Source organism: Amphiura filiformis, chromosome 19 (genome assembly GCF_039555335.1).
Source record: "Amphiura filiformis chromosome 19, Afil_fr2py, whole genome shotgun sequence".
NCBI lineage: Eukaryota > Metazoa > Echinodermata > Ophiuroidea > Amphilepidida > Amphiuridae > Amphiura > Amphiura filiformis.
The window spans coordinates 50616358-50632709 of record NC_092646.1 but is presented as its reverse complement, the minus strand read 5'-3'; the positions used below and the strand labels follow the sequence as shown (position 1 = coordinate 50632709).

General features: G+C 36.4%; 1 protein-coding gene across 1 annotated transcript; it reads left to right on the top strand.

Moving 5' to 3' along the window:
* Positions 1 to 6415: 6415 nt before the first annotated feature.
* On the top strand, positions 6416 to 15785 carry LOC140140634 (cytochrome P450 2U1-like). Its single transcript, XM_072162391.1, has 3 exons — positions 6416 to 6776; positions 14084 to 15028; positions 15604 to 15785. The coding sequence occupies exons 1-3, from the start codon at positions 6416 to 6418 to the stop codon at positions 15783 to 15785; spliced, it is 1488 nt and encodes a 495-aa protein (XP_072018492.1).
* The last annotated feature ends 567 nt before the right edge of the window (positions 15786 to 16352 follow it).

Here is a 16352-nt window from a genome sequence, read left to right as displayed (position 1 = left end):
AAATCGTTACTGTGTTATACTGTGCATCGAGTCTCATCATCATCAGAACAATTCAATGGGAATTCAAAGAGTTTGAAAGCGGACACGAGGGGAACAATTTTTTGTTGATTTATTGTCAAAACTATCGCCCCCTGCTGTAAATATTGACGGGCGGACTTTTCAGATCAGTTGGTCGGGCATTTTTTTAGCAAGTAATTCTAAAACATCACCAAAATCTGTAAATGAAATGCATTTGAAACATTAATATACAGCCTGTCTCAAGTAAAAAGCGCCCTCCTTGGCAATTAGAAAATACCGTTGTGACATGATATGACATGATAATACCGTTTGTTCTTTTTAATCTCGAGATATGTTTAATTAACAACGAAAGGATAAAATCACAATTGTGCCACTTTTACTAGGGTATAGGGCTGTACATGTAAATCAATGTTGATGCGTCTAATGCACCCCCCTTCGGGGCTCGTGCATTAGACGCATCAACACCAGCGTGCGTGCATTATTTTGTCTAATTTCATTAATTTGTCAAATTTCATGAACTTGTCTAAGTTCATTAACCTATAAGTGTGCAATATTTGTTTGTATTTTAACATGTCTTGAATGACAAAGAGAACAGTATTTACCATGGTAAAATCATTGACATGCACATGTATTTAATTTTACAGCAGAATGTGACATATTTATTTATCGTTTAGTTTGTCGTAAGTGGAAAAAGAGAATCATGATAAAACACTAACAACATCTTGATAAACTTGATGCTATCATTGATTTACATGTACAGCTCTCTTCCCTAGTAAAAGTGGCACAATTGTGATTTTACCCTTTCGTTGTTAAGTAAGCATATCTCGAGATTAAAACAAGCGAATTGAGCAGACTAAACGGCATTTGAGAGCTAAGACTATGCCCTTGACGTTGATGTAAGCATTATGTCACAACGGTATTTTCTAATTTCTAATTTCTAAGAGGGCGCTTTTCACTTGCACAATTTTTTTTTAGACAGGCTGTATATTAATGTTTCAAATGCATTTCATTTACAGATTTTGGTGATGTTTTAGAATTACTTGCTAAAAAAATGCCCGACCAACTGATCTGAAAAGTCCGCCCGTCCGACCGTATCTGGCAAAGTTTTCCCTGAAATATAGAATCACCAAGACAACTAGTTATCATTGACATGTTTCTAGATATCTACTTTATCTGTGAAAAAGTAACAAGGAAATGCTTTGGCATTCCTATTTCTTTGAATCCTCAAGCTGATATAACTTTTATTTATTGTTGATTTGGCATGATGAACATTTAGCAGTGCTGGTTTTACAAAGTGACATAGTGGTCAAAATATATCTAGGCAAACAGTTTGTAAGCTACTGTTAATTGGTCGATAAGCTCAGTGGCAGTTATAAGGGGGAATCGGATTGTTTTTTACTTGTACACCCGGCTTGAACCCCAAGGGGGAATGTTATTTTGTAAATGGCAAAAAGGGGTCACTACACTTAAAACCATTTTGTTTTAAAACATGCCGATGCAGTGTTCTATTGATGACACTTGCTAAACATACCTTGATCAGGAATTTTATCTGCTACGCTGTCAAGGGATTCTACACTACTGGTATCTGGCAAAGTTTTCTCTGAAATATGAAATCACCTAGACAACTAGTTATTAACATGTTATTTCAGATTCATAACTAAATCGCACAAGTGAATTTGAAACAGCATGTTTCTGAATCTACTTTAAATTTATATGTGACAATCAACAAGAAAGCGCTTTTTAAGTGTTGTAGATCAGTGTCTTCTATTTCTGGAGCTATTTTGCTAAAACCCGTTCGCCGGTTAAATTTTTATCATTATGTTACGTAATAACGTGCTCACCACCCCGTAAACATTTTCTGTCGAACAAAAGAGGTCACAATTATACGTGTGACCTTGCACGTGTAAGATGACATCTTACACGTGTAAGATTATATCTTTTACGTGTAAGATCGCATCTTATACGTCTTAAAATCTAGCGGGTTGCTTAAATTGACGAATCATATGATAAAGAACCCATACTTAAACCCCAAACACCCAATCATCTTACGGGTATTCATCTTGTTGCTCCGAGATCCCCTGCATATCTGCCTGGGATCGGAATCGCAAGATCCCAGTTACCGGTAGTGACCGACGTGGAGATTATGTAGAAGTCTTGAGATAGGAGAGGCTATATGTACTGGCAGGAGAAGATTTACTCAATCTGCTTCTCTTTTCACCTTTCGGCTAGCCAGCGTAAAGTTCGGTTCATCCGTAGTATAGGAATGTTTCAAGCAAGCAAGAAGCGAAGCAAGCAAAGCGTAGCAAGAAGAAGGATAGATTGGGAAGGAAGGAAGGATGGAAAGGAATGAAGGATAGTGAAACAGCAACTACAACTCCTTCTACAACTACAACTATTATACACTATATGCGCATCACTATTATACTACTGTGACAATTTGTCACCCTTTAAGAAAAACTGTTATCATGAACTGTAAGGAGTAAGTCATATTATTTGGTTAATTTAGATTTAAGATATTTGTAAATAGCGCCCTCAATTTTGCACATCCACATCAGCAATTTTGACAACACATCAAACAATTATCAAAAAAATCACTGATATAAGGGGGTTTTCAACAAAACCCGTTTTTGGCGGGATGTTTATCCTACCCATAGTACCCAAGCATCCCACCAACTACTTTTGATTTTTTGATGTTTTCTCAAAATTGCTCAAGTGGATGTAAGGGGTTTTGCAACAAAGCTCTTAGTGTGTTAGCTGTTGGTATTGTCAAGGTCTAGAATTGAACATTACTTCCTTACATTACTTTTTAATTGATCGTCGGCTTTTCATCCCACCTACATATACTTTAAGTATAAATCATCAGATTTATAAAGTTTACTTCGAGTACTGTTAAATATCAAAAATATCAATTTTTAATGATTGCCATAAAATGTGCATTAAATTGCGAATTTCAAAAAATCAAAATTATTTGATATCAGAATGACATTCTTCGTATTCAGAATGCAGTTCTATATGTCTGATGTGCTCTAATGTCCCAAAATAAATACTGTCCAAACGTTCATACCCCAACCCCAAAATGGTCTAATTATTTACATAATGAACGATTGTGACTAAACGCAATGACATGTGACGCTATAATTTGGCCAATATGTGTAAAACAAATAAGGCTACCCATACCATTTTACAGGTGTGAATTTCGTCAAATACTTTTCGATTTATTTTAAAAAGTATTTAGGGGGAACTTATAAGTTGTGCACCCTGTTACCCATATAATACAAGGATATTTTAGTCCTTTTATGAAAAGGTTGCCAGAGAACGTAAATATTGACACTGAAAATCACACTGAAACTGCAGAGTAACGCTGAAAAATTATACAATAGATAATGCACTGAAATAGCACTGAAAAGAGTTCTTTTGTTATCAGATTAATGTCTATAATCACACTGAAATTGACCGCAACACTTCTCAAAATGAGAAGCCATTCATTAATCCCACTGAATTGGTCTTATAATCACACTGAAATGCATCAGGCCATGCTATTGTTATGAAAAATAATCCCTAGACAATAGCCACACTGAAAATACCCAGAGTAACACTGGAAATGGCTAGAGTAACGCTGAAAATGGTTTTCAGTGTGATTTTCAGCGTCAAACTTTCATAGTGATAAAAGGTATAAAAAAAGGAATAAACGTTTTCATATCATTACAAAACATTTGTGGAAACCTTACTGAAAAATATACAAAAATAATGTTATTTCACTGCTGATGAAATAGTTGGCAAAACGTTTTTCATCAAATATTTTGAAATAACATTTTGACACATTTTTAAAGAGGTATTGAAGTGTGTTTTCATAAAGAAAATCCTTTTCATGACCTCTACATAACCCTACTTTTAATGTTATTAAAACGTTTTTACCAAAATACCCCCCAATACCATTTACCAAAATCAAAATCCAGGTGTACCCATTTAAAATGTTTTGTGTCTGCTGGGTTTGTATTTTAAAAATATATACAAATTCGTTTCGGGGTGTGTAAGATTGTATTCAGTGACATATTATAAGGCTAAAAAAAAAGTATGTCTCAAAGCCCACGCGCGCGTTCCTTTTCCATAGTCACAATACTTGGGCTGGGACAGCAGGAATGATACCAGAATTAATTGGGCGATTTTAGGGGCACTTTTGTCAAAATGCGCCTAATTGGACGCATTGGTCTTCACTAAAAACCCACCCATCGATATACAAAATTCGCTGAAAAGATACCCCAAAACCGTGGCACATCCTCGTATATCTACAACCAGGGGAGACTCCCCCCCCAGTACAGACTGTCTGCAGTATATAACAGTAAAAGCAACTGTCAACTATGGTAGAAGATCTTTTAGAAACACTGATCTCAACAGCATCTCATCATTACCTACTGAGTAAAGGAACCAGTTGGTTTGAAATTATCTGGAAAAAAATTACCTGATGAGAGCTGTGGAATGTTTTAATCTTTCTACTCTATTTTTTCAGTAAAGATTTAAATTATTATTATTAATGTTCAAAAACTAGATATAAATATTTTAGGAACTCATCTTTTTAAAATTTCGACCAACTTTGAGGAATATTTACCAAAAACGGTTGAAAAGGCTAACATGATTCTCACTCAAATGTCAACCATTTTAGGTGAAGTTGGTAAATATTTTGTATATTTGAACGTTTTCTTAACGTTTTCTACCAACAATGTTGCAATATGCCTCCACCCTCTTTCGACCTGCCAAAATCCCCCCACACTCACACATAAATTATTGCACCACCCCTTATACATAATTTTGTGTTTCCTTTGTACTTTTGTTGCAAAGAGTCGTTACAAAGATTAAACGCCTCCCAGGCCACATGTCATCATGAAAATAAATAAGGTGATGCCTCATGTTTTCACGGCAACGAAGGAATTATGCCCGTGAATGCAATGAGCTGTAATGATTTTACCAGGTCAGAATGAATGATTTGAACTTGACCATGCCCCCTTCCTCTTACTTTTTTATTGTTATATACTGCAAAGGTTGAGGTACTTTTACGGCCTTGTAATGTATATAGCGTTCAGTCAGCTACCTGCACAACAGATTCTTTTGTTCTGCAAGGCTCACTCAGTCATTTAATGAGGCAATACAAACGATCGAAATTGGTGTTGAAATGAGCAAAATTTTGAGTTACACCTTTTCAGTGTAAAATTTTTTTTTCTCAGCCAAATGAAAAGCAATAATTTTCATTTTTCAGTAAATGGCTGGAAAAACTATAATGCTTGATACTGATTTTTTTTAAATCCTGGTGTTAAACTTAGGCCTGAAATTCAGTCATTTAGTGCAAGATATTCGATTTTTATAGGCTTCAGCTCGGGCCGCGAGCTTTTTCTTGATCAACCTTTTAGCTTTTCAAAGTAATATAGTTCGCTAATGAAGGATTTTCCCCAACTTTCTAAAGCACATCACCGTGAGCTATATATCATAGTTTTGTCAGAATTTCCGTTTTGATTTCACCATCTTTCACTGTCGGCTGAAAAAATTTCTAAATCAACACGTGAAATCTAAAGGCTAATACTAGCATTGTGGATCGATATCCCTGGGTTTAATAGGAATACCGGCATGGCTATAGTGTTGCCAGAACTTCAATATAGCAAAGAAATTCCCAGACCTATAGCGCTCCTACTGATCATGTTTAACCAGAACACCCAATTGGGGATTTAATCGCTGGTCGGGCAATTTGCTTTCAATGAAAAATTGACCTGGATAACAACAAAGGAAATATCGACTATTTATGCTGGTTGCTCTCGAGATAAAAGTACTCACCATTGCCTACTTTTACTTAGTTTGACATTTTCGGATCATAAATGGAAAAAGGGTAAAACAAAAACGGAAATTCTGACAAAACTATAACATATAGACCCACACGATGTGCTTTACAGAGGTGGGAAATATCTTTCTTTAGCAAACTATGTTAGTTTGAGACGCTAAAACATGAATTCCGTAAAAAGCTCGCAGGCGAATTCAAGGCCTATAAAAATCAAAAATATCACACTAAAAGACACAATTTGATGCTTAATTTTAACACCAGGATTTAAAAAAAATGTATATCCAAGCACCAAGTTTTTAACTGACATTACTGAAGAAAAAAAAAATATTGCTTTATATTTGACCGAGAAAATTAATTTCATAGCAAAAAGGTGTATCTCTGAATTGTGCTGATTTTTACATGTATCGATCGACTTTTAGCGCGACTAAGCATTTCTAAAGAATTGGTTGTCCAGGCGGCAGACTGCGTTGGCCCTATAGGCATTTTGGTCATTGTATAACATTGTATAAGTAGCGCCGAACTGGTCAAGCACATTGACTTGGTCAGGATTTTGGTCAAAATTAAGTGTTTAAAATGGCACTTAGTGGCTTAATTGATTGGTTCGACGTTAAGTCAATTGTATTGCTTGTGTTGGTGTTTCTTATGGTTGCGTGGTGGATGCAAAGACCACGCAATTTACCACCAGGACCATGGCGTTTCCCAATCGTGGGGTTCTTTCCACAATTGATGTGGTATCTGTACAAAGGAGAAGAATTGCATATGATAGTGACACGCCTAGGACACAAATATGGAAAGATTTACAGCTTTGATTTATTCGGACTAGTTGTTGTAATTATCAACGATTTCTCTATTATGCAACAAGGCTTTAATGACCCTGCGCTGAGCAACAAGGGATACAACAATGCCTTAGAAGCCGAAATCTTCGGTAGTTACTGTAAGTGCATAAATTGTGTTACTTTTACACCTCGTAAATATTTATCACGTGATCCGACATCTCATTGCAGATCTCATCTGGGTGTGCCATTTCAACCACATAGGCCTTCAAAAACACAGGCCTATGTTTCAACATAGATTAGGCGAACCAGGGGGCTGGGGCGGACGGCCAAAAAGTCTCATTTACGAGCGTAGTGAGCGAAAAATAATTGGGGGTGTTATGCCTTTTTATCAAAAAAGGTATACATTTGGGAAAAAAGTCCACTTTTTCAAAATCAGCCCCCCCCCCAATAAATCCTGGTTACGGGCCTAATTTCAACTATTTTAATACATGCGTGGTAATTATACACGGTTCCCAACAATTCTGTGGATACGAATAATTATCACGCCTAAAAATTGTTTGATTGGCGAAACATTTTCAAATCTAGGGGATACCAGAACCAGTTTCCAGCTCATAATGGTGAGGGCTGGAACGCTAGGCGAGGTAGAGGCAGAGGAAGGAGTTGGAAGAACTAGCTCTACAAAAACCAAACGGCTCTTTTCAAAGCCACCATTTCGTTATAAAGAGAGATGATTTTGTGTCAATAAAATGCCCTTTGTTTTGTTTTGCTTTACTTCTATTTTAATTCATTATTCCAAAAGAATTTTGAATTTTCAAATCTATCTGTAAAATTTCATCCTTTTGTTGTGGCCTCAGGTACCTTGAACTTGAAACCTTTTTACATAATTAACCATTGTGATAGAATGCATTTCTCCATTTATTTCAAAAAACTTGTTGTGGATCGTATAGTTCAGTTTGTGAGCGTTGTTTATCTACTATAGTTTGCCACAATTTGGTTATAATGAAGTTGAATTTCGCTCTTACAACGGTCTGTCAAATTATTACTCACTTTGCGCATATGGGGTTATATCAGATGAGAAATTGATTTTAGGAACCGGACCTCACTCCGCAGTCCCGCACCGCAGCCCGCACCGCTTTAGTCCCACGCAAACACCGAGTCAAGCCCATAGCAAAAAATCAGACCTTTTCGGATAACTTCCCGATAGTCACCGGGTAGACACCAGCAAATTTCAGATGCAAATTAGATAGGTAGCGGTAAATGTTTGGGAAACCATAGTGGATACCTTTCAGGTAATAGGCACCGGATGACTACCCGATGACTGTTTTGGGAAACTAGCGGGTGACTTTTTTGGGGAACTAGCGGATAACTTTTCGGGGACCTAGCGGATAACTTTTTTTGGTGACGATATACCTGGTGACCTCTTTTGAGATTTCCTGTTGACCTTTTGGGGAATGCAGAAATACAAATTCATCAGTATGCACAAATGTATTAGGCAATTTAGCTTATTATTTGAATTGTAGTATTTGGAGAAATACAACTCTGCAGTCATGGCAGTGTTGCTATGTTGCTATTAAGACACTTGAAAGTGTAGAATGTAATTGCAGTTATTGTACAAAAATATTCTTCTGATTTAATTTGGTTCACACCCAAATGCATACATTTCAATTAATGTACAACCAATAATTTTAACTTTATACCGACAAACACAAAACATTTTTGTAAAAGTTAGAAAAGTTTGCTAGAAGACGTTTCAAATAATTTCTGTCTGTGTGTCACTATTGAAAAGAATTACAGCAAGTTAAACTTGCAAATCCCTTAGGGTTATAAATATGGAGGCACTGGTTATTGGCAAGGCTGAAACAGTTCCTTGACCTTGCTTGCAAACGTTATTGCAACCGTTAGCAAAAGGTTGGGTAAACCTGTTTACTGACATTAAACGGTTGGGTAACCATGTTACTGACACTAATGTGATAGATGATCTCTTGACCCCACTGCATGCCTGCTAACCCCACTAGTCCATATAGGACCAACGCAATATTTAGCACCATAAGTTTTTACGATGATGGACCACAATGGCCTCATCCTAATGGTATAGTGCAAGAGCCTCAATTAAACAATGATACCCCGGGAATGATACCCGGGGCAATGATAGTTCAAAATTTGACCTCCACTTACAGAGTATGAGTTTTTGGTTCCCAAATTGTCAAATGTGATTCAATGAATATTCAAATGTATTGGGGTTTAAAAGCTTTGCCCTGATAGATAAGCATGTTGTAATCTTTTAATTAATGACAAATTAAGGGACCGTTCACAAACACTTGTAGGGGGGCCTGATGCAAAAAATCTGACAATATTTTTAACATTAATAACATCACAAATACGCAACAAACTCGCACATAACAAAATATTGATTTACAGCCAGTGCCCACAGCAGTGTCAGGTAAACAATACAAAAGTACACCCACAACAAGTGAAGAAAATTACTGTGCATGTGTACACAAGCAGAAACACCAATCAAAATTTATTAATTCTGTGTGAATGTCGCTATCTTCAGTAGATAGCAGTTGCATGTCCCGACACTGCTTGATGCTAGAGCTTAAACAATTTCTAACACAATGTCAAGAGTGCCACACAGAAAATTAGTTCCCAAGTTTCCAAGATTTTACATGGCCCTTCAGAGTCCATACCATTCCTAAATAGAGAATTATATTAGACAGCACAAGTCCTGCTAAAATGACAGCAATGGCCTTCTTCAGTTTTTAAAATTGAAGAAATGTACCTGTATATAAATTCTGAAAATAATTTTATTCTCATATCATATAAATAAGGGCAAATTCATTGATAATTAATTAATAGACATGGACTATCAGATTGGAAATGGGTTATTTGAATCACTTGAAAATAATTATGAGGCTTTGCAGAGTACTAAATTGGTCAATATGATTAACATAATCCTATGGCCCCGGGGGCACTTCCATGACAGATATGCATCATGTGCCTCGGGATAGACCCCCTTTTTCAAACCGGCTTGTACCCATTGACCCCCTTTTTTGTGTTATGGTCCTACCTATTACCCAATGACCCCTTTAAAAAAATTCATGTACTCAATGACCCCCTTGTTCTATTTCCTGCTATACCCAATGACCCCCCTTTTAATTCCCAAATTTAGGTGGTATTTGTGTTCTCCTCCAGAAATAATGAGATGTTTCACATTTCCAAGGTGGCCAAGTAGTTTTTACGCAGTTTGGCACTTATTTATGTGTACTTAATGATACTCTTTTGGCAATCCTGTACTCAATGACTCCCATTTTACTTTTTGTTATACCCCATTGACCATCCTTTTTTCAAGTTTCATACCAATTTTTATTCAGGTTGTGTACTGAAGGACCCCATATTTTTGTAATTGTACATTTGACCTGAATGCCCCCTACTTTTAACATGGCCGAGGCACATCCCTGCCATTTCAGATAGGGAGTGCCTCCCCCGGGCCTTGCCAGAATGCATCTCAAAATGTTAATCTTGATTTTATAAGAGGCCTACTTTTTCTCATATTTTATAACTACATGTACCTACATCTCAGTCTCTTAAGGAAATGTAGAATTGTGAAGCAACCAGTAGAGCTGAGAAAAGGACATTTGTCAAAGCCATTTTATACAGTAAAGTGTCTAGGGGAGTGTTTTGTTGGTGAAAAAACTTTTAAAAATAAAAGTTTTAAAAAAAAGTTTTAAAAATAAAGACCTATTATAATATTATCATAATAGACCTTTCAAGTTCCGAATCAGAATGTTAATATGTTAAAATATGATCTCACTTAAATTGGCATGTAGCGATGCAGTGCAGTCTGTGCTTCAGACTATGTACCTATATTACCCATAGGGAGATACACTCCTGGGAACCACACACTCTTGAAAACAGTAATCGTTGTTCACTTCGCTCGCTACTTGATGTCGCGGCTCGACTCGCTACGCATGCTATTTGATGTCGCAGCTAGACCCTAGAAACTTAAACTTAAATAGACATTTACATGTAATTTATACTCTCAGTATATAAATTAGCTACATGTATTTGAATGGGGCTTCAACTTTGTCAATACCGTTGTTTTCTTTGTTTTTTGCCAAATTGGTAATTTTAAAAATACCAATTGCCAATTTGAGTGACCTATCCTTCACCTTTAAATAGTTTATAAGCATTTTTTACACTTGCGCTGTGATCACCGGGTCTTTAAAGCTCTTTAAAGTCCATATCTACATGGCACTCATTCTTCCAAATGATTTGGCAAGGGACAGTTAAGTTTACATATTCTATGACACTATTTAGTTTCCTATATGGCAAGTTCCATCATCAAATCATTCAGCAGCAACCAAGGGTATGTGGGAGAGTTCACGCTGGTCTTGACCTAAGCCCTGGGCTCTGAGCAACGGGGATGACGTCAAAATAGATAAACCACAAATGACAAAAAATGAGTCGGTAGTCATTATTTATACAGCCTGGTATTTACAGCCGGGAATTCAGCACCACTGCTCAACCAGCCATGCCCAGGCCCGTAACCAGGATTTATTGGGGTGGGGGCTGATTTTGAAAAAGTGGACCTTTTCGCCAGCCCATAGGGCTGGTACCTAATTCTGAGATGGGGTTTGTGTACACTAAAGATTAGCTAAGATTATAGCCTTCTTCTATTGGTATGAATTATTGTTTTTACTTCTCGTGGTGGAAATGTTTTTGATGTCTGCTAATTCGATTTGCAAGGAAAAGAAAGTATGTTTTGCCGTTTCAACGAACGAAAACGATTGAGTATTGCCAAAGTTATGTTTGAATTAATTATGACTTAAAAAGTTATCATAGGTTAGGCCTACACATATAAACATAAACTTGTTCAGCAATCAGCATATCAAAAAAATGACATGGTCAAAGCGGGGAATGATCACGAGGTCATATCAGTGGACTACTGAGCATAGCATGATGTTTGGTTGCCTGTGAGTGCATAATTGATATGTTGATAACAGATCTAATAATGTTGTAGAATCAAAATCTTCATTATATGGACCACATTGAAGTCAAAGTAATTATCTATCCTATCCTGTATTGTTTTATGGATAAAATTGACTCAAAATGTTATTGATGATATTATTGCTATCTTTAACATCAGTTTTGTCTTTTCAATGGGGAAAAATCCGATTGAAAATAAAGTTTTTAGGGGCTAGCTATAATATTAAACAATATATCCCATATTTTGACATGCACTTATAGAAAATAAATAAATCATTGTCTTACTTTATAAATTATAAATACTGTAAAATGACACATAACTAAAGTGAGGCCAATTTGTATCTTTTTTATTTGATTCATAAAATTACATTCAACAAAATGATTGAAGACTGAGAAAACACACAATGCAGACTATTACAGAATGGAGTAGGTTAGATGCCATGTCCATAGCTTTGCAGGAGTTTCGGACTAACAATCAACATATTAAAAAAATACAGTTTAAAAGTGAAGATTGTAGTGAATGATCAGTCCTTTATCATGTGCTTGCCACTATCTACTTAATAGTAAACTATACATTGCGAAATAATATAAAATTATTTTAAAATAAATTTGCATGTAAGTTGAGTTAACATAGCGAATTAACTAACAACTGCAGTGTATTTCTTGATTTTAATAATAAGCATGGGTAAAAAGCAGTAAAGACAAAAATACAGAACAATTTGGAGTAATGAATTAAAGAGTTGACAGGAGTTATAGGAGTTAATGTTTTTTTTTTTTTTTTGTGCATGTTCTCACCATTGATGGTTTGGTGAACTGTCATGTAACATGGATGTAAGCGTGATCCTAAAAAATGCCTTTCACGGTGACCCAAACTATTTACAAGACCTCTTCTGCATTGAGGCTGGCCTTCCCTTTATTTAAAACTTTGGTCCTTTTTTGACTGGGGCGGATTTTCAAAAAAATAGGTTTTTAAAATAGACATTTCAGGGGGGGGGGTCTGATAATTGCCATTTTTCATCAAAAATATTATTCTATGCCTTATTCTATTGATATTGGTGTTGTTTTATATGTTTTGGTGCCAAAGAATCAATATTTAAAATTGTTTAAGATTTGGAGCATCCATGTTCTTGGAAACGGCCATTTTATGTCAAAATTAGGGTATGAGGGCGCTTTGCATTAAATTCGAATTCGCTCTTCCAATTGGACATTTTGTTCACATAGGTTGTCAAGACAATCATAGGTGGAACCTTCACAAGAAATTTGGGCGTTACCTTTTTTTCCTTTGGCCGTGGCACCGTTTTTTGTAATTTTATGAAGCCCTCCATTGAAATGTACACGGTATGAAAGTGCATTGACCCCTGTACATTTCAATGACAGCGTTCCATGAAATGTTCAAATGAGTGTTAAAGTCAAACCGGATTATGTAAAAAGTTCAAATTTCTTGATCAGGTGCCACTTATGATTATCTTCAAAGTCACGACACTAACATTTTACAGTTGAAAGAGCGTTTCGCATGCTAAGAGCAAAGCGCCCTCATACCCTAATTTTGACATAAGACGGTAGTTTTCAAGAATACGGATGCCCTGAATCTTATGCGACTTTCAAAAATGGATTCTTTGGTACCAATAACATATAAAACAACACCAATATCAATAGAATAAAGCATAGTATACATTTTTGTTGTAAATTACAACTTTCAGACCCCCTCAGACCCCCTGTCAGAATAGGTTTTTTGGCCGGCACCTTCTCATTTTTGGCCGATTTCAAAAGAAAGAAAAAAAAAGATGTCAAAATGATCAGGAGATCATCCTGCATCAAATAAGCTTAAGCTTAAAAAATGGGAATTTGTTTTAAAAATGCGTGCGAGAGCAATGTAAATTGTTTTTAAACTGCCCTCCTCTATCATCTATCTATTATGTCATGATATCTCTAAGGTCTTATTTTAAATCTCAACACTCTCCACTCGGGTGTCGACTGCAGACGACAAGTTTCTTCCTTTTTTTTCTTCTTTTTTTTATTCAAAAATTTCAGAATTGTAAATTTTCATGACCATATTTTGATTCGGCATGAAAATTGTATCAATATGAGCACAAACAAACCTGGTATTCGTTCAGTGATTCTTAAGATAGCTCTTGATACTTTGAGATAGTCATTTCTCAAATATTTTACTTGTCCAGCCTGCCGGTTGCTAGGATAATTTCCTAATGTGTAGGTGTTTTTATTTTGAATGTCAAACACCAAGATTACAAGATATAAACACCATCAAGGTCTTTTTCGGTTTTTTTTTTTTTTTTTTTTTTTTGGTCGTCTCTGGCTTAAATTGTAACAAATTTCGTCAGGTATTTTCTAGATTAGATTTGGTGTATTTATAATTAAAATATCATGCAAAATTTCACCCAAATGGTGGCCGCATTTTAGTCAGTCGAACTGTCGAGAATAACTATCAAATGTTTTGTTTTGTTTTTTGACGTTTTAACAGGGCATTCTTACAAGCACAACGCTGAACTAAGGAAATTTCTTCTCACCGCTTTACGAGATTTGGGAATCGGGAAACGTAGCTTTGAAGCCGATATTGTGGAAGAATCTAAGGCTATGATTGATGAGTTAAACGCCCAAGAGGGAAAACCGTATAATCCACATAATTGTATTACAAACACAGCCGCCAACGTTCTGTTTAAGATCTTGTTTGGGAAGCGTCATGAGTACGGTGATGATAAATTTCGTCATCTAATCGATCTTAATGAAAGAATTAAAGTATTTATGGGATCTGGATTTTGGTCTCTCTTGATTCCGTACCATTTTCCAGGCAAAGACAGCAAGGAAATGTTAAAGCTTCATAAAGATATAATGGCCTTTATTGACAACCTTACTGATGAGCACCGCGAACACTTCGATGCCGAAAACCCAGTTGATTTCATTGATTTATGTTTAAAGGAAATGGATGAAAAGTCAACACCAGATGACCCCTACTCGTACCTGCACGAATACAATATGAAAGGTGTATTGTATCTCGTGTTTTTTGCAGGAGCTAATACGGTATCTACTACCTTAGAATGGTGTTGCTTATACATGATGGCACATCCAGATATCCAGCAGAAGATTCAAGAAGAAATCGATTCAGTTGTTGGCCAAAATCGGCTTCCGCTGCTTTCCGATCAAAACGACCTACCATACACCAGGGCTGTTCTTTTGGAGGTTCAACGCATTGTAACAATGACACCACTCAGTGATTTCCGTGCTGCCAATAAGGAGGCATCGCTCTCTGGGTACCGTATTCCAAAAGGTGCAACAATTATTTCGAACTTTTACGCCGCGATGAGAGATCAAATTCCGTTTCCAGAACCAGACCAGTTCAAACCTGAAAGATTCATTGATGAAAATGGAGAGTATGTTGAAAGAAAGGAGGTTATTCCTTTTGGAATTGGTAAGTAAAAAGTATTGTCAACAGAATTAGCGGTATAGTAAGTCCAGGATCCTCTTCTCTTATTCTCTGGTATTGTCGAATATAATTTACAAATACAAGTATTTGGAAGTAACTTGAAGACTTAAAGACGACGCAATATAATCCGAAAGATTTTGTTTTTGTTTGTTCACAGGCTTACAACTGATGTCCAATCATCAGAAGATGTACCCGTGTCAGCCTTCTTTACAAATGTACCCTTTATATAACCCGACATGTAAACGTTTTTTGACAACCTTTTATAACCTTTTGCGAATGATGTCGAAAACGTTTTGTGTTTGCTGGGTTAACTCGGCTGCCGGCCCCGACAGTATCACCTATGGTTTGTTAAAAAAGCTTTTGTGCACTCATCACTTTATGGCGACTCTTTTCAACAAGATTTCTGCCAATGTTATACCGCCCTCTAGCTGGACTGAAAGCAAAGTTGTTCTTCTTCACAAAAAGGGTGAAAATGACACCTTGTTGTACGATAGTTTTTTATCATCAACAGGCCATGTTTAATGGATGTGTGTATTGTGTTTTGTCGATTCTTTTACCAGGTCGTCGCATATGTCCAGCGGAGAATTTTGCCAAAATGGAGCTGTTTCTCTTCTTCACCCATCTCCTACACCGATTTACACTTGTCAAACCAGACGATGTGCCACGTGTAAGCTTTGAAGGAATACACGGAGTTGCTTTTTCACCAAAGCCATTCACGGCTACATTTCTTCCCAGATATTGAGTTACCAAGCAACCATAGCAACATGGGGAATCCAAAAAGTTTGCACGCGGACGCGATAGGAGAAAGCAAACATATTTTGATGATTTTTTGATGTCAAAAGTCTCGCCTCCTGGCATAAATATTGAACGGTCCCTAAAACAAACAAAAAAGCTATTCTCCTGGCGGATGGACCTTTCAAGTAGTGTCAGTCGGCAAGTGACTTTAAAAATTACCAAAATCTGTAAGTGAAATGCAATTTTCCCTCTTGCTTCTCTCGCCTTTATTCAGTTAGAATGTGCTATGCATACAGCAATTTACATCAAACTCTATGCACTATTGGCTAAAAACTGCTGAATTTAGAACTATATACCAATTTTCTTAGAAAAGTCAAAAATTCAAGATAGACCAGTATGTGATGCACCCGACGATATAAACCTTGCCATAAACTTATCAGACTCTGATTAAATGGGGTTGGAACTAGTGGAGACTTTTTAATTTGGCTGTATTTACTTAGTAGCCTCGGTCCCAGACGTTTTGTGCTCCTTCGACACTAAACAAACCATCTCATAGTGCACTTACGTCCAAGGT